The sequence below is a fragment of the Peromyscus eremicus genome, unplaced genomic scaffold (assembly GCF_949786415.1).
Source record: "Peromyscus eremicus unplaced genomic scaffold, PerEre_H2_v1 PerEre#2#unplaced_1288, whole genome shotgun sequence".
Taxonomy (NCBI): domain Eukaryota; kingdom Metazoa; phylum Chordata; class Mammalia; order Rodentia; family Cricetidae; genus Peromyscus; species Peromyscus eremicus.
In genome coordinates, this window is record NW_026735523.1 from 39,605 (window position 1) to 59,301 (window position 19,697).

Below are 19,697 nucleotides of genomic sequence, written 5' to 3' on the forward strand. Positions count from 1 at the left end.
GACATAAAAGACTACAACTAAGAAGTGAATCTGCTCTTGAGAAGTTTCAGATAGAATGGCTAAGAGCACTTGCTCTTGTGGAGGACCTGGGTTCAAATCCCAGCACTTACAATTCACAACTATCTATAACTCTAGTTCTTGGGGGGGGGGATCTGACACCCTCTTCTGGCTTCTGTGGGTAATGCATGCCCATTATGCATTTACATGCAAAACATTCATACACATAAAATAAAAATAAATAAAACCCTTTAAAAATCATGCTTGGCATCTCTGATTAGTTTTTTATTTATTTTTTTTAGTAAAAGCAGAACATTTGTTAGCCATCTGGTTTGTGGCACATAAATTATTAAGAGCTTCATTTTGCCTCATATTTACAAATTTCTTCATACAGTGTCAGAGTGAACTTGTTTACTGTGGGTCCTCAGCAAAGTAAAGTTCTTTTCCTTTTGTAGACATTTGCCTGAAAAAATTAAGGATGACCGACAACTAAAGAATATGAGTGGCCAATGGTTTTATGAAGCTAAGGCCAAAAGGCACAGGGACAAAATCCATGGGGCTGACATCATCAGAGCATCCATGAGAAAGAAGAGGCTCCCAGTGGCAGGTGAGGTCACAGCCAACATTTGTTTAGGAAGGAGGGTGGGGAAAGGTGTGAGACCCTTCACAAACCTGATGAAGGAAATCATTTGGGGGTGTGCTTTGCATAGTGTATGTCCTCACTCAAAACTCTCTTGTCTTGGATTTGGATGGTTGAGGATAGGGCTAAGTCACTGGCTATAGAAGAAGACCACTCTTCAGGCGCCATGTTTAAATGTAATAGTCCTAGTGCTTGGGTCTTATGAGGAATATGCATGTCTTTCATTGATCTTTTTTTTGATGTGTGTATCTATGCACATGGGTATGTATGGATACACATACAAGTACATGCATGTGTGTGGAGGCCAGAAGTCATCCTCAGGTAGCTCTTTTAGCATAGGTGCTGGGTATCAAACTCAGGTCCTGATGTTTGCATGGCAAACACTTTATCAACTGAATCATTCCCCATCCCAGTTCCTTTGGCTTTTAGCTCTGGAAAGTCAGAGCCTTCTGAATAGCACAAAAAAAAAAAATTTAGACAGAAATCAGATTTCATGTTCAATGATCTTGACATGTGGTACTTCTTTAATCAGCCCAGCACTTTACTTAATAGACTGTAAGAGTTTATTTAGAATTCTTTCTTTTCTTCTTTCTTTTACAAAGTAATTACTCCATTCTGTCTTTCTTTTTTAATTTATTTAAATTTATTTTATGTGCATTGGTGTGAAGGTGTCAGAACCCCTTGAACTGGAGTTGCAGACAGTTGTGAGATGTCATGTGGGTGCTGGGAATTGAGCCCTGGTCCTCTAGAAGAGTAGCCTGTGCTCTTAACCCCTGAACAATCTCTCCAGCCCCTAGAATTCTTTTTATTTCACTATTTCATTTTTGCCTGCATGCTTACAAATTTCCATCTAACTCATTTCTATTTAACTCAAGATTAGTTATTGTAAACCTCTAGGTCTAGCTTGTTAAAGTAGCAATTAATGAGGCAATTCTGCATAGTTTACCTTGTAGTTAAAAGAGGTTTATTTTGGGGTGACTTACAACCAGTAAAGGGGTTGGTTATAGGGTCCGGGAGAGGTGAGGTACAGTCCAACATGGTTCTCTGGAGAACTCTGACTTGGTCTGCAATCCAGCATCCAGGATCATGAGGAGCCAAGAGAGGCCAGCATGTATGCATCCCAGGTCTTAAGGGCCCCAAAAGGCCATGCCCCAGGGGCAGGTCATAGGCAGGTGTAGCAGTTACCTGCTGCCTCACTAGGGGCAGCACTTCAAGGTCAAATCTGGAACAGCTACCTGCTACAGCTCGTGGACAAAGAAAAATACTATCTTTAAAGCAGTTAAGATACAGCAAATGTTAATTACCTATTTTTTAACTGTAACAGCAATTTTGTAAGGTAAGTCTACTTTGCCTATAAACTTTATTGGGCAACTTAGGTTAACTTGCCCAATATTGCTAAATGGAGCATCTGGGATTTCAAGTCTTTTGACTGTGTCACACTTATTGCAGATAAAGATGGACTTCTAAGCATGTACAATGCATTGCTTGAAGCTCTCTTGGTTTTCAAGCATACCCAGGCCTTAAGAAATCTTGGGTGGTACTGCTGGTAATGGTGGACTCCATTTGCAATTGAAGATGCTAGACTGATGTGTGCCAAGACCAGTAGGGGATAGATTCCACCTTGGAATATATTTAGAAATTGGAAGCCCCAATATTGCCTCATTTTAACACTGATGAAATTATTCTTGACCCTTATAATGTGACCTTAGGCAATTTTCTTGAACTTTTTGTTTTTTAATTTCCAAGTTTATGAATTTAGAAAATACCTCACCACATAGGATAATGTCCACAAAGAACTCAGCATAATTCTTGCTCATTAGTCACCACTCAGTTGATGCTAATTGATACAAAGCTTTAGGTAAGGAGAATACTGAGTATTGAGAGGCAAGAGAGACTCCTGAAGACACAGCACAGAGATTTTATGGGGGCACAAGAGCAGTGTGTCGTAGTGAATTTAGAATTTGGATTTGTGGGGAGACCCATGGGATAGGAGAGGCACTGGAGGGACATCCTCAGTTAGGATCATTCCTTTTCCTTTGTACCCCAGAGTCAAACATTTTGTTTAGCCCATTGTAGTGTAGGCATTTAGTAAATTCTTAGTAAGGAGCTCAATGATTACCACCACTCTGAGAATCTCTTGGCTAAGTATATCCAATCCTGACTCCAACTCAGGTTCTATTAACCTAGAGGCAGTTAGAACCTTGCTTCAGTGGTCTCCAGGGTTACCTATATCTTTAAAGGCACACCTATCCTTTCAGGAGACTGTTTGGGAGGCAGGGACCTGAATCACGCAAATCTACTGGCTTCTCTAACAGCTATAATTTTGCTCCTCAGACCCAGTTGTCATCATGGTACTTATAAGGCCCAAGGTTCTGATCTGAGCCCTTACTAATAGGAGCCAATGAGAAGGCTATAGATTGTAGAAGTGAGAGATAACCTTTCTGTCTATCATTTCCTGTTTCAGCTGAGCAGAGTAAGGACACAGCAATGAGGGCAAAAGAAAGCTGGGTGAATAATGTCAACAAAGATGCTTTCCTTCCCCCAGAGCTAGCTGTTGTGGAAGAGCCAGAAGATGACACAGCTCCAGCAGGCCCAAGGTAAGACAGAACTTGTGGGTTTCACGGCTTGCTGGGCTATGTAGGCAAACGTGGGCTTGGAGTACAAATGAAGGACTGGAGTCATAGGTGTGGGGATAGGTATTGTTTGGGGGAATTCTGGGCTCCAGTGGGAATGAAGCCTGGACAAGACTCTTCCCTAACTTTCAGAATTTCCAACAGATCTCAACCATGGAGTCAAAATGTCAAGTGGTTGTTTCTTCCAGTGTCGGGAGTGGTAGGTTTTCATTCTTATTTAGGATTTTCCTAGAGTAGGCTAAAGAGGTCTCTGAGTGCTACAGTTCATGTCAGGGGACAGATGAGTTGCGATCACACTGTTCTGTCTAGTGTGATGGAAGAAGCCAGGCAGGACAGACAGGAAAGATAAAGACTGATCAGCACTGGTTCTAATGTATGCAGGACAGTAGGCACATAGGAGGGAACAAATGTCTCTTTAAAATGCAGAGAATCCTCTCTATTCTAGTTTTTCACTTTTTGATGCTTTTTATTGGACATTTGGATGTTCTTTCCAAGAAGTAACCAATGTGGGCCTATGTTGTTCCATAAACTTTTGAGGCATAATCAGTTGTTCTTACATATTTAAAGATACTCTCATTGACACTCTTCTCTTGAGGGTACAGTTACTGCCTTTGGTGGTAAGAACGGTTGCATTTTACCTATAGTGTCTCAGTGGAGACAGCTCACTTCAGAACTTCATACTGGCACAAAGTCAATGTCTTTGATAGCAGGACATATTGAGTCTAGGTCCAAGACCAAGGCAATGTGGGAACAGAGATATTTCCAACAGTTACAGGCAAGGAAGGGTGTGTGTATAATACAGCTACCAATAAGCATTTCAGAGTCAGTTATGAGTAAAGTTACACCACACAGGTAGTGGAATACTGGCTCTAATAAGGTGTCTGCTAATCACCTACTTGCCATGAGTGCTGGGTGTCAGTTTTCCTCCAGGACCATTTGTAGTGTTCTGTTTCATCTGCATTGGTGTGCCATGTTGGCCAGAGGTCAAGGCACCTTGCTAGCAGCTGCTAGTTGATAGTGTGACCTTACAGTAGTGCCGACTTACTTGCTTTAGTCTTTACTTCCACAGCTATACAGTGAGACTGATAATCTGCTAAACGAGTTCATAGGAAGCCGAATGGCTAGTAAATACAGAATCCTTAACATAGCCCATAGCATGTACTGTGTACTAGTAAGCAGAGATGTGGGCTCTTGAATGTAGCATTTCAAGAAACTCAGGACACTCTACTCATTCCTCTTGGTGTCCCACCCCACCCCTACTGCCTGCTCTGCCCCGATGGATAAAGTCCTTACTGTCATGAAAAAAGAAAATGAAGATGAGGCCTAAAATCTCAGAAAAGTCCTAGCCATTTAGAGATATGTCCTAGAAGCTGGGAGCAGATCTTAGAATCTGGACATGATAGGGGCTGGGAGTTTGGGACATTAACCAGCAGAGGGAACAAGCACTGCTATAGAAGAGGCAAGAGGACACCCTGGGGCCTCAGAGGCAAACAGCTCATTCCACAGTTGGATCAAGCCCAGACTTCCCATCCTCCCTCCAGGCTCTCATTCCATCTCAAAGGACTTGAGAGGCGAGGGTACCCAACTCAATTTCCTTGTGCCCCCCAGGCTGGTGAGCATTCTTCATTCTTCCTTACTTCTAGGCTAATATAATGTCTGTGATTTGAGCATGCATTGTCTTCTGTGTGGCCTCAGAAAGGTCTTTTGGATCTTATCTGTAAACTGGAACAGGGTTGCCTTCCTAGGATGTTGTGAGGTTAGCTGAAATTAAGGATGGGACCTGGTTAGCATTTCCCAGGAAGAACAGACATGGGCAACTTCCAGGTGGCATTACAATTACACTATTATATTACCTGGATTAAGTGTGGTTGAGAAAGGCCAGCACACAGCTGCCAGGCGTATCAAGCATGCTTTGCTCAGGAAAGGCCAGTTCTGTGAGACGTGGCATGGGTGGCAATCAGTCAGCGGGACCAGGAGCAACTCTTGACTTCCTCCTTTCCCTGTAAGAGGCCACCATTTTCCTTGGTATCAGTCTCCCACAATGCTTCTCACTTATGCTTTCTTAACCTTTGTGAACTGGGTGTGTTAAGTGTGTTTTGGGGCCTGTACTTCTAGATGAAGTGGTTTGTAATAGAATGACTCAACGCTTGTCAATATTTTCTCAGCCAGGAGTGAAAAATGGGGGGGATGTGAGGCTGGATAGTGCGGTTTCTTAAGTAGGCATGGTGGCAAGATCTTTTATTGTGCTGTAGCCAGGAGACTGGGGGGGGGGTACTCACCTATAAATTAAAATGCTGTGGGTGATCAGCAAGTAGTCAGATATGGGCAGCCACCTGCATTCTCTATGAACTCACCTATGCTTACAGCTGTAGCACTGGGAAGTTCAGAAAAGTCTGTAAACAGAGAAAGAACTCTGTTCCCTGAGGGCAGCAGACGGAAATCTGGTCACCAGCAGCTATGGCCCTGGTCACTAACTTAGCTGGATGGTGTTCACTGAACTTCATAAACTGTGGTGGAGGACCTGCTTCATTTTGTTTTTAATCTTTGATTTCTAAATGTCTCAGGCTGATGCTTTCTGTAAAACACAAAAATGAAATACAAAAGGGGAAAAAAACCCACATAGATCACTGTCTACTGAGCATTTTGACAAATTGCTATAAATAGTCCTTAACACATACTCTCAATCCCTGTACTTACATCACCATCAATCAGTGATAAACAGTTTATGGATTGCCATTGGCCCATGAACCCCACATTGGTAGCATATCATATTCCCTCCTAAAATCATTATTGAGCATGTGCACAAAAAAACCACAGGACATGGCTTAGTCAAAGTGGGGCATACAGACTGAAGACCAGAGAAGCTCTTCCCTCTGTGTGTCAAAGTGCTACCCACAAGTGAAGTGTAACATGTCCATGGGAAACCATACTTTGTTATCTGAAATAATAATGTGTTCCATGAAACAAGTATGGGGTCCTGGGTACCATCAAGAGTCTAACAGACATCTACTGACCAGGGCCTTTGATGTCTCTGCTACAGACACTTCTTTGGATTGAATAAACCTAAAAAGGGTGGACTTGTTAATTTATCTCTGTGTGTCTGTTCCTTTGATACCACCTTTGGAGACCTCCCCTCTGATAGCACATATTGTTTTATCTCTACAGTTGCAGAAAGGCTAGCAGAAACATCTAGAACACCAATCCTCACTTAGGTGCATTGTAAGCTTCCAGTTCTTTCTCCCGTTTGTACCTTGTCCTCTTCTCTGTCACATACCCCTCAGATTCCTAGCAGTGTCTTGTGTTCTCTTGGAAGGATGTAACATGAATTAGATAATAAAGAATACTTAACTGATCCCCGAGTACTTAGCCTATGTACTTGGAAGCTTCCATCTCTTTTCCTTTTCTTAATGGTCACCTTCTTGAAATGGGGACCCAAACATGTTTTGCCATGCTGGCAGGTAGATCAGGTGGTCTTCAGCTGCTGTGTAGCATAAAGAAGGTCTAGCCAGGCAAGGATCAGATATCTGAGGGGTCCCCGCCCTTCTACTGTGAAAGCTTTATTAGAAAACTTATTAGGATTGATGACTTCTAAAAGTTATAGTTATTTTGTTATAAGCATCCTCATAAAGCTCAGAGTTGTAGCTAGAGTTTTCCAGCCTGGCCCACAGTCAGGAGAAATCTCTGTCACCTGCCAGTCCCACAGCCGCTCAGACACAACCAAGTAAACACAGAGACTTACATTGCTTACAAACTGTATGGCTGTGGCAGGCTTCTTGCTAACTGTTCTTATGTCTTAAATTAATCCATTTCTATAAATCTATACCTTGCCACATGGCTCGTGGCTTAACGGTATCTTCACATGCTGCTTGTCATGGCAGCTGCTGGCAGTGTCTCTGACTCAGCCTTCCACTTCCCAGCTTTATTCTCCTCCTTGTCCCGCCTATACTTCCTGCCTGGCCACTGGCCAATCAGTGTTTTATTTATACAGAATGATATCCACAGCACAGAGTCTTCAACCAAATAAGTCAAATTCATAGGAGGGCCTTTGGGGGTATTGGTTACCTCAGTGCCTTGATACTGTTTAAGAGAGGGGCCTAAACAGGGGAGTAAGGTCATGACAAGGGAACCCACAGAGACAGCTGACCTGAGCTCGTGGGAGCACACAGTCTCTAGACCAACGGCTAGGGAGTCTGCATGTGTGTGACCATTGTGTAGCTTGGTCTGTTTGTGGGGCTCCTAGCAGTGGGATCAAGGCCTGTCCCTGGTACTTGAGTTGACTTTTGGGAACCTGTTCCCCATGCTGGGTTGCCTCGCCCAGCCTTGATGCAGGGGGAGGAGCTTGGTCCTGCCTCAACTTGATGTTCCATGCTTTGTTGACTCCCAGGGGAGAGGGGGAGAGGTAGATGGGAGATGTAGGGGGGAAACAGGAGGAGAGGAGGGAGGGGAAACTGTGGTTGGTATATAAAATAAATGAAAAAAATTAATAAAAAAAGAAAGGGTCCTAAAAATTAAATGTTATCAATATAAGTCAATATAGCACTTTGACAAACCTGAGCCATAGGTAAAAAAGAATTAGGATGTATAAGGGTGGGAAAGTGAGTAAATGAGTTAATAAAAGAAAATAGTTGATGAGAGCATGAATTATTAAATGAATGATGAGGGAAGAGATGGATAAAAACAAATCAGTAAATAAATTAATGAATGAATGATATGGTTTGGACGCCAGGGAGTAAGTTAAAAAAAAAAAAAAAAAGAAAGAAAGAAACTAAAACTGTGAATAACAGTAGAATCAACAGCCTCCAATTCCCTTACTTTTAAGAATCTCTTACTTGAGAAGTGGAATGGAGAGAGGCTCAAACACAAGGCCACAGTAGGTCAGCTGAGCAGACACTGGTGCTTGTAAGGGCACAGAAATGTCCAGTAAGACAAAGTGTATGCATTGCTTGGGTGAATGGGTTCCCAAGCATTCCAGAGAAAGTTGGGGGAGACTTGGAATGCCTTCCCCAATCTGCATGACCCTGATATTGGAGCATTGAAGATGGAAAACTGGAAGGCATGGGGTCAGGAGGGAGGTTTGCTGCTCTCAAGATGTGTACTGTCCAATAGCTAAAATCCCTCTGGAGAATCTTTCCAAAATGAGTTGAGGGGACTCAGCTAAATTCTTTACCATGCTATTTCATTCCCTGACGCTGGCATATTTTCTTCTGAAATGGTAGGAAAATGAAGCGGTTAATTTGCCAGCATCCCATTTTCCTTTGGTTTGGGGAGAATTAGATGCCCTTTGGTGTATCAGCATAGTGAATCAAAGTGCCACAGCTTCAACACCAGTGTTTCACTAATGTTCACTCTACCACCTTCTGTGGAAGAAGAAACAATAAATCCCAACTTCATCTTCCTCTCTGGAGTACTATTGTCTTTTTACACTAATGGTTCTTTCCTGAAAGACCATTGTTTATATGTCTCTCCCTCTAATGGAAGAATTAGCTATTTGTTAGAACCCCAAGGAAGAGGGTCAGTGTAAGATAGAAGCTTGCACTTGAGGAAAACAGGGATGAGCCAATCAGTAAGACAATGCATTTGAGAATATCCTCTCTCCCCAAAGGATTGACAGGAAATCCAGTAATAAGAAGATTTCATTTCTAAGATGTCTGACACACAAAATCATTTATATTGAGCTCTCGAGAGATATCTAATCTTACCACATCTTTAGGTTTGCTCCAGGCAGTTAGGGCAGTAAAAGCTCTTATAGGCGCATCAAAGTGGCTCCCGCTTGGATGGGAATATTTGTGCTCAGCAAGTCCATAGTAAGGACTGTTGTAGTGTTTCAAGAAGTGTGTGTGCTCACAGAAATACTGCTGACTTGAAGGTCTTGAAGTATATTTTCTAATTTCCTCCCTTTATTTGTCTCTGGGTCATTTCTTCCTGTTTATTGCATCGAGTGCCACCACATGCCGAGCACAGAGCTGGATTATGGGGAAGAGATACAACAGCCTCCAAGGGACTTAAGAGCCCCAAGGGAGATCAAAATAATTTTTAAAAATAAGAATAATTATTTGCAGAATTTCTTTCTGGTTCTAGAGCTAGTGTTGACATCCAGTGTTTTAATTGTCTTAATATGCCAATTTTATATTAAGTGTGACTTCTGATATCACAGGCCATTTTTGGAGGGTGTGGGAAGAAGTTACAGAGCACAGGCTGTGGAACTTGGCTTTCTTTCAGTTTAAAATCTTACCATGTGGCCAGGTGTGGTGATGCACACCTTTAAACCTAGTGCTCAGGAGGCAGAGGCAGGTGGATTTCTGTGAATGCAAGGCCAGCCTGGTCTACATAGAGAGTTCCAGGACAGCTAGGGATACATAGTGAGACCCTGTGTCAAAAAAAAAAATCTTGTCATGTGTAATATATTGAGTATCTTTTATTTTCATAACACAGTCCACCTCTCTCTGGGAGGAGTGGGATTCTAAGGTACAAAATATACGGTATCTGGCCATAAAGGGACTATATTATTTTAGGAAAGATAATTCTTCTATGTAAAGATCTGATGTCATAATAGCAAGCAATACCAAGCAGGGAGCAAATTCTAAGTCCAAAGTGCCAATAAAAAGTGTCATAATGAAGCTGGGCGGCAGTGGCACATGCCTTTAATCCCAGGACTCAGGAGGCAGAGCCAGGTAGATCTCTGTGGGTTCGAGGCCAGCCTGGTCTACAGAGCGAGATCCAGGACAGGAACCAAAACTACATGGAGAAACCCTGTCTCAAAAAACCAAATATATATATATATATATATATATATATATATATATATATCTCATAATGAGACAAATGATGCTATAGGAGGTGAGATTTGGATTGGACTTGGAAATGGTAGGGCTGATTTCAGCAAATGATGAAGTGGGGAGCTGAGTGGAAACAGTCAAGAGTCACGTGATTAGGCCAACTGCTTTGTTTGACTAGAGAACTCTGGGACAGACTTCAGTAAGGGAGAGACTAGTTTCATCTCGAGTGAGGAGAGTCCTCATGATGTGCAATATGGAGGCTGGGGGCACAGGAGCTGAATTTCTAGGATGCAGAGGAAACATAGGATCAAGGCTCTGCTTACTCTCTGGGGCTAGGGAGTGGGAAGGAGCAAGTCGGCAGGAAAACATGGCTGTCCCTTAGGGACCCCCAGCCTCTGTGTTGGCTCTGATTATTCAGCTGCTTTACTTACTAAGGGAGATCGTTTCTACTGAACCAGGCATTTGCTGTATATTGGTCATCATATGACCCACCAGCTCTTTTTATAAATAAATTTAAAATATTTTTGAGATAATATAATTACATTTACTTCCCCCTTCCTCCCTCAAAACCCTCCAATGTACTCCCCTTTGCTCTCTCTCAAATTCATGACCTCTTTTTTAATTGTTGTTACATATGTGCGTGTGTTCCTAAACACATAAATACAACCTGCTTAGACTGTTTAATGTTACGTGTATGGATATGTTTTCAGGGCTAAACATTCCATATTGGGTAACTAATTGATGTACTCTTCCATACTCTTCCCTGGGGAAGACTATCTCTCTTGCTCTCAACACTCCTTAGTTGCCTATAGTTCTTTGTGCAGGGTGGGCTTTGTGTGGATGGGCTTTCCCTCGTCCATGTTAGCATGTCTATTGGGGCTGTTCTTGTTCAGCTCATGTTTAGGCAGCAATGTTGACGAGACTTCATGGGTGTAGTATCTGACATTTGTAGGAGACAGAATCTAATAGCAAACTCCCTCTCTAGCTCCTACAGTCTTTCTGTCCCCTCTTTTACAATGATCCCTGAGTCTTAGGTGTAGGAACTGTGTTGTAGGTATATCAGTTGGGATTGGGCTCCACACTTTTGCATTTTGGCCTGTTATGGTTTTCTGTAATGGTCACTGTCTGGTGCAAAGAACTTTGCTTGATGATGGATGAAGAATGCACTTACTTCTGGGTATAAGGACAGATATTTAGAACACAGTTAGGGATTATGCTAGTTAATATAGTGGTGGTTGTAGGTTCTCCTCCAAGATCCATGACTTCACTAACGCTAGCTAGTTGGCTCCATTGCCCTACTGGCCTCTTAAAATGGCATTGAATAGCAATTGCTTCCCAGTTCTGAGCTGTCGGCCTTTCATTGTGTGGACACCGAGTTCCATCAGTGGCCATCCTTCTTTTTGATACTTTGCTGTTACACAACTTCATTTGACTTTGTGTTCATCTAGTGCAGGAACAGATTTCTTGTAAAGTCCCTTTCTGTCCAAATTACGGTTCCATTATAGGTTCTTCCTATGTTTTCCATTTCATACACCCTTCCTTCTCCCTTTTTCCCTTCATGCAATCAAGCTGTAAATGGCACCTCATTTCCTATACTTTGCTTTTGGATCAATAAAGAAGGTGATGGAAGGAAGAATGGCTTTCTTAATGGTTTCTGGGGACTAACTGTGGAAAAAAATTAGCAGTTCAAGTACAGAAATAAGAAAAGGAAAACCACAAAATATCTAGCTCTGGGGTTAAGTGGCAGTAATCTTGGGCAAGGTTCCATGGCCCCAGGGTGAATTGTTTCCTTGCCTGGGGTTTCTGTTCCTCTGCCATGTGGGGAGAAACCATCACTTTCAGAGGATTTTTCCAAGCTCTTAACTCTGATGACACTAAGAGCTGGTGGAGATTAACAGGGAACAGTGGTAGAACAGCCAATAGTGACTTCATCTTTTATGTCTACAGCAAGGCTACTGGAACGGGCCTTCTCAGCAAGCCAGTTTTCCTCCTCTCCTGGGATCCTGTGACCTACTTTTCATCTTACTCATAGTCAAGGGAGTGACCTGCTCAACTCACCATTCTCTGTGAACTCCTGCTCTGCGCTTACCCCGGGGCTGCCCTGCCTCTGCATAGTGCCCCATGGTTTAGAGAATCCTCTGTACTTCTTCAAGCCAGCTGCAGCCATCTACCCACCCAGCACCTTCTCAATGCCCCGTGGTACTTGTCTCTTTGCACTTGAGTAAGAATTCACCTATTAACGTGTTGGATTGCAAGGCCATAGGAAATTGCCCCAACACATCAGCCTCTGTGTACAGCTATCTGACTTGGTCATACTATCTCTTTGCCAGGTCACTTGCTTTCCTGAGCCTTTGCTTCAGTTATGTCCCGTATGCATTAGGGGAAATTCTGCTCTGGAATCAAGATTGTGTGACTTTATTTCATCCATAAAATCCATTGCTCACTTTCTCATTTGTCTCTGATCTTAGATTTCAGTTCGAAATGAGTTCATTTCTGCAAGTTTAAATTGTGAACCTCTTGTGAGCCTGTACCCTGGCCATCTTTAAAGGTCCTAATAGATGCCTTTGCCTTTCTTACGCTGCACACACTCTTTGCCCCACCGTGGCCTTTGCTTTTGTGCCTGAGCATGGCTGGTCCCCGGTTTCTTCTCCCTTCCTGGCAGTGTGATCTTACAAACTTCCTTCCCTCTCCTGCCTTCAAAGCTCTCGACTGTGGAGCCATGATTTATGCTTCCTACGGGGTGAGGTTTTGCTCTCTGAATGATTGTTTCTTTTGCAGTTCCAATGTGGTGGATCCAGCTTCCAGGGTGATTGATATGTCCCAGGAAAATACAAGGGATCCAGCTGTGTCTCTGCCCAAGGTAGATTGAGCCTAGATGTTGAAAAATCTCGTTATTAGCAGGAATGCCATTTTTCTCATCATATCAAAGCAAAACAAATACAGAGAATCTTGTAGTTCGTTTTGTGTCCCATATGTGAATAATTTGGGTATGTCGTTTAAGAAGTCACTCCTGTGGTGGATAAAGTTGATAATTATATTTGTGTTGCTAAAGACACAGATTTCTCTCTGTCCTTGAGAGTTAAAACATCTAGGACTAGAGAGATGGCCTCAGTGGTTAAAAGAGTTTACTGCTCTTCAGGGGACATGAGTTTCTTAACTGCCTGCAACTCCAGCTCCACAGAGATCCAGTGCCTCCGGCCTCTGTGACCACTCACATGCTCACTGTACCCCCAAGTACATATACATAATTAAACCTTAAAGTTATTTTAAAAAGAGCCAGGTGGTGGCCCATAATTTAATCCCAGGCCTTGGGATGGAGGAGAGCAAAGACGTAGGATCTCTGTGAGTTCCAGGCCAGCTTAGTCTAGATAGCTAGTTCTAGGCCGGGCATTGCTAGGTAGTGAGACCCTGTCTGAGAAAGTAAAAATGTAAAAAGCCTATATGGTGCTGCCATTCTTAGGCTATTCAGTATGGCCTGTTAGTTCTACCATAGTCCTTATTTTTAGGCATAGCTTCTTGCATCTCTATTGCAGGTCTGTTTCCAGGAAGGAATTGCCAATTTATAAAACTACAAACAGTAACCATTCGCAGTTGGCCTTGTATTAATATGAAAAATCAGAGGCAGGGATATTGTGAGCCCTAAGCCACTCCATAGACTGGGTAGGTAGGCCCTGTCTCAAACAACAACAAACCCAGCCTATATGTACTTATACCTTTGATGTCATTAGAATTGGCCATAACAACAACTATGAAGCTCTTCAAGATGCCTGACGTCATTTCAAACAGCTGTAATCTAGTATAGTAACTAATGCGGTAGGAAAAGCCCTGATGGGAATCTGACCCGATTAAAAAACCTAGGATTGCCTTACCCTTGACCAGTTTTTGCTATGATTCAGGGTCATTCTTACCAATAAAATGTGCTTCTGATCTAATTTCAAAGGACTTTGGCAATGTGTATACTTTATATAATTGTATCTATGTTTTTGCATGATGTATAATGATTTTATGCTAACCAAATTAAACAGTTTCCCTAGCCCCAAACATGTCAGATAGTAGATTGGACTGTTTAAAGCTATCAAATATGTGAGATCAGAAGCATTTGCTAATGCTGAGTTGCTGTTATGACATTTAAACCAAGTTTAATAAACATTATTTTTCCCCAGCAAAGGAAGAATCCATTTAACAACTCCAAGCTGCCAGAAGATCACTCACCGCAACAAACCAAAAATGAGCAGTCAAAAACTGGAAAAGGTGGTTTATTTCAGATTTCAAAAGAGGGTAAATATTATTTTTCTGGACTGGCTATTTTTATCTTTGTTATCCGTGGACTGGGGGAAATGCTCAGAGTTCCTTTCACTGAAATAATTCTCCAGAGAAAGTGAGAGGTCCTGATGGTTTTTTTCTTGCTCTGCTGTGTCTATGGTCTAGAAATTAGGAACTGAGTGTATGTGCATTCCAGCCCTGGGGCTGCCAAGTGTTATGTGACCTCCATGCTTTGCGTTCCCTCATTCGTGATGCAGGAAATTTTTGGAGCAAAGGCATTTAGTTTTTCACATAGCAGTATTTCTTGCAAGCCTACCATGTGCTGACATGTTTAAAATGAAAAGAGGTTGAAAAACAATTGAGTTACTTCAGGAGGAAATGATAGGGCTTGCTGCTCAGAAGTATTTGAGCAAGTGTGTGCTTTGATTGATTGAAGTTTGTCATTTATAGAATTTTACATGCCAAGAAGAGGAAATGTTAGATAATTCTGTCTCTCCAAAAGCAACTGCAAGAAGAAGTCACTCACTAAAAATTAGTCTAGGATGAGAAATGGTTAGACAGTGATCCAGGGCCTTTAATTAGCTTCTCTTAATATGTTCCCTCTTGGGTACACTTTATAATACACAAAAATGTAGGAAAAAGTTATTGAGACATATTATCACTTACTTTTTAAGCTTTTTTGAGAAGACATTAGTTTTAGATATTGGGATTTTGATTTTAAACATTGAGTTACCTTTTATCACTTTAATATATGATTTTTAAAGGGGGTACTTGTGTTTTGTCTTCAGCCTCCTTTCAGAAATTTAAAAAATCTGCTTTTAGAATATTTTTAAGCATGCTTAGTGCCCTCAGAGTTCGGAAGAAGGTATCAGATTCCCTGGGTACTGGAGGTAGAGATGGTTGTGAGCCACTATGTGGGTGCTGGTGATTGAACCCAGATCTTCTGCAAGAGCAGCAAGGATTCTTAACCACTGAGCCATCTTTCTGGCCTCTAAAAACTCTATTTTAAGAGCTTTTATAATCAGTATAAAATCTCAAAGCAAATAAAGTACAGCAATATTTGCAATAATTTCTTTGCATACAAAATGACGGGTCTTGTTATGACATTTTATACACATATATCATTGTGTCTTGTTCTATTCTCCCCCACTACCTTCTCCTATCCCTCCCACTCCTGGTTAGTCCTCCTACTTCCTGTAAATAAATGCCCTTCAGATTTCATGTCTCTCTCTCTCTCTCTCTCTCTCTCTCTCTCTCTCTCTCTCTCTCTCTCTCTCTCCCTCTCTCCCTCCCTCTCTCTCTCTCTCTCTCTCTCTCTCTCTCTCTCTCTCTCTCTCTCTCTCTCTCTCTCTCACACACACACACACACACACACACACACACACCCCTAGATTTCACATAAGAAAAAAGTATATGATACTTTTTACTTTTCTTCATATTTCTATGTTTTCTTTCTTTGTCTGATTTCTCTTTAAACCTCTCCCTATCTGCTCTCAGATAGTGCCTCTTCTCCATTCACATCCTCTGTGTGTGTGTGTGTGTGTGTGTGTGTATGTGTGTGCCATGGCATACACGTGGAGGTCAGATGAAACATTGTGGACTCCATTCTCTCTGTCTTTTTATGGGTTTCATAGGATTGAACTCAGTTTGACAAACTTGAGTGGAAGATGCCTTTACCCTCTGAACCACCTTCCCAGCTTTTGTGCATCAATTTTAAAAGGACTTTTTTTTCCACAACACTACCAAACAGAAAAGTATATACTATGTCTACATACACCCGATGCCCACATATGCAGAGCCTCTGTCATGGTTAGCATCTGCCACCAGAGTGGTATGTTTTTTTGTAACTATCAAATTATGATTGCTTTTCTATTGCTGTGAAGAGACACCATGACTGAGGCAACTTATAAAAAACTTTAATTTGGGGGCTTGCTTACAGTTTCAGAGGGTGAGTCCGTGACCCTCATGGTGGGAATGTGGCAGCAGGCGTTGTGCTGGACCAGTAGCTGAGAGCTTGTATCTTATTAGAAAGAGTAAAGAGAGAGAAAGCTAATGGGGAATGGGTGTGCTTTTGAAACCTCAAAGCCTACTCTGTGTGACACACCTCCTCCAATAAGGCCACACCTCCTAATCCTTCCCAAACAGTTACACCAAGTGAGAACCAAACATTCAAACTACCACCCAGATGAACTACTTTGAGACATCTTTGTCATCCACAGTCAATAGTTTACATCAAGGGTTCACTCTTGATGTTCTACATTCCAAGTCTTCGGACAAATGTATAATGCCATGTGTTCACCATTGTAGTATCATAGAATAATGTTACTGCTGTAAAAATCACCTGGGTACCAAGGCACGAGCCTGTAAGTACTTTCCCTCTTAGGTCTACACTTATGCAGCTTCTCTTATTGTCTTTAATGTTTCCATAGTGCTTACTAAATCCAGACTAAACTTAGAGGTACTTTAAAGTGCAGAGTTGCTTTCTACTCAACATATCACTTAATGTGTTTTAATTTTCAGATAAATTATCAGAATCAAAAGAAAAGACAGATATCCCCGATATTTCAAGTCAGAAGTTAGAGACACCAAAGCAACCCATGTCCATGGCATCTGAAAAGGGGTCTCAAATCAAAGCTCCAATCCCCAAGGCCAGAAAATTGATCCACAAATCCAGCGACTTAAAAACAGAGGATAACCAGTCTTTTCCTAGACAAAGGAGGGACTCCCTGAACGCGAGAGGGGCGCCAAGAGGGATCCTAAAGCGCAACTCCAGTTCCAGTAGCACAGACTCAGAAACTCTCCGTTTACATTACAATTTTGATCCAAAAAGCAAAATCCTATCACCTGGCCTAACCATCCACGAGAGAATTTCTGAGAAGGAGCACTCTTTAGAGGATGACTCTTCCACAAACTCCCTGGAGCCATTAAAGCACGTGAGATTCTCTGCAGTGAAGGACGAACTTCCTCAGAGTCCTAGACCTGCTCTTGGCCAGGAAGTAGGAGAATTTACTGTTTTAGAAAATGACAGGTTACAAAATGGTACAGAAGATGCAGGGGATGTAGACGTGGTTCAGGATCACCAAAAGCCCTCCCACAAAAAGCCTTTGTCTCTTTATCAGCCAATGTCAAGCCCAAGTGTTTCAGAAAGGGAGACACACCAGCCAATGTCTTCTGGGTCTGTTCCAAGTGATGGGCTCCCTTGTCACTCAGACATTCTACCCACAAGACCACAGCCTGCTGAGAACTCACCCATCATCAGTGAATGCCAAGATAAATCACCACATCTAACAAGACTTGAATCAGAATTGTCTGGAAGCCCTGCGGGTAAGAGTTGTCATCGCAGGTTGCAAAAGCTAGCTGACCTCCTAGCTTGAGATGACCAGGCCAGCTATTGCCGTAGAAGACCAAGGTTTTCTTTAAGCATCCCAGCTAGAATTCAAATAGCTGCTGCAGAGCATGGATTTGGTGTCTTTCATAAACCATCACTGTTACCAAAGAAATCAGAATAGCACAGTGTCTAGCTTGTGTTTAATATGAGTTCCTTTACATTTGATGCAATAATAATAATAATAATAATAATAATAATAATAATAATGAAGCCAGCCAGGTGTGGTGGCTCAGACCTTTGGTCCCAGTACTCAGGAGACTGAGGCAGGAAGATCTTTGTGAGTCTGAGGCCAGCCTGGTCTACATAGAGCTGTATAATTGAGAGACCCTGTCTCAAAAAGGCCAAAACAAACCAATCACTTGTACAAATGACAATGCTTTGAGTTAAATAAAAGTGTGTATAGAGGTAAGAACTACATAAATTCTAATATGTTTGTATAGAGTAAATATATCATTATTCATCTGTCATAAGGCTAAGAAACCAGACTTTGAGTACTTATGAGGGGGTGTCCCTCAAACTACCTTCTCATGTCCCTTCCGGGTGATTATATCATTCTTGGAGCTTGAAAAACATAAATTGGAAATACAATGTTGTATACTTTCTCCCATCTTAAATAAGTCTTCATCCAATCCTAAAATAATTTTTTAAAGCCATAAAATTTGAAAATAGCAATAATCAAGTTTCTAATTCGGTTACCTCTCTTTTGGCATTAGATTAATTCTGAAGTACTTTAGCTTAGCCCACAGTTTGGTACTCTTTAGGGGACAAGGCTCCCTTGCTCTTTGTACATTTAAATTATTTCAATATAATGGAACTTCTTTTAAAAAATAACAAATGCTTCTTGAAGCAATGAGAGAATTCATGTGACAAGAAATTACTAATGATGGACCAAACATTAGCAAATAATAATGTGGCATTTACTTAAACCAGTGGTTTTCAACCTTCCTAATGCTGCGACCCTTTAATACAGTTCCTCATGTTGTAGTGACCCCCAACCCTAAAGTTATTTCATTGCTACTTTGTAACTTTAATTTTGCTACTGTTATGAATCGTAATGTAAATGTCTGATATGCAGGATATCTGATATGCAACTCCCATGGAGGCTGTGACCCAAAGGTTGAGAACCACTGACTTAAATGTTCATCTTAAGGATGAAAAAAATTGCAGGATAATATTTCCCTTTATTATAATTTATAAGGAGAAAGAAATAAGGCTTTTCTTGTTTTAGAACTACATCTGCTTCCTCAAGACTATCTTTATAATTTTGTATTTAGGTATTTGTCCTGTCAGACTTTAACATCATGATTGATTATTTACATTTTTGGAAGAAAATACTGTCAGCAAAGCTCTTTCTCATTGGCTAATAGCCTTCCTAGCCTCAGAGAGTGCTTACATACAAAGGTCTGCCCATTCACCAAGAGCTCTTTTCTGTTTGATTACTGAAATAACATACAAGAAGGTACTGGGTCATTCAAAGAGCCCCTCTAAACATGTGACTCCTAAGGGCTTGGCTTTAGATGTGAGCTTCAGTGTAACCAACTCAACTGCCTTTCACAATGAAAAACAGCACAAAGGAATTCTCCAGAGAGAAGGAAATATTACTTGCTATTTTTAAAGGACTATTCTTAATTCTTAATGTAACAAATTTATATGTAAAATATTTAAGAATCAAATCACACACAAAATTTTAAAGGTTCTCATCTGTGATATTGCTGCTCAACATTAACTTTTGCTAACTTGTAGTTATACAGACTGCCTAGGTTTTTAGGCATGACTATAATTCAGAAATTATATTTATAATACCCTGACTTCTTTAAGATTTACTTTCAATTTTTTAATGGATATTAGTGTTTTGCCTGTTTCTATGTCTGTGTACCAAGCTATGCAGGCCATAAGAGGGTGTCAGATCCCTGAACTGGGGTTGCAGATGGTTTTAAGCCACCATGTGGTTGCTGGGAATTTAACTCAAGACCCCTGGAAGAGCAACCAGTGCTCTTAAC

General features: G+C 41.5%; 1 protein-coding gene across 16 annotated transcripts in view; it reads left to right on the top strand.

Moving 5' to 3' along the window:
- The window catches only part of Sytl2 (synaptotagmin like 2), a 65,256-nt gene that overhangs the window by 10,105 nt on the left and 35,454 nt on the right, over nt 1–19,697 (top strand). For 8 of the 16 annotated variants that reach the window (XM_059253064.1, XM_059253055.1, XM_059253065.1 and 5 more), the window contains exons 2-6: nt 453–604; nt 3,102–3,234; nt 12,825–12,906; nt 14,210–14,324; nt 16,830–17,633. In XM_059253064.1, coding sequence (XP_059109047.1) covers nt 453–604; nt 3,102–3,234; nt 12,825–12,906; nt 14,210–14,324; nt 16,830–17,633 — 1,286 coding nt within the window. The remainder of the gene's footprint in view (nt 1–452; nt 605–3,101; nt 3,235–12,824; nt 12,907–14,209; nt 14,325–16,829; nt 17,634–19,697) is intronic. The other 8 variants (XM_059253066.1, XM_059253057.1, XM_059253067.1 and 5 more) reach the window with 1 other exon arrangement.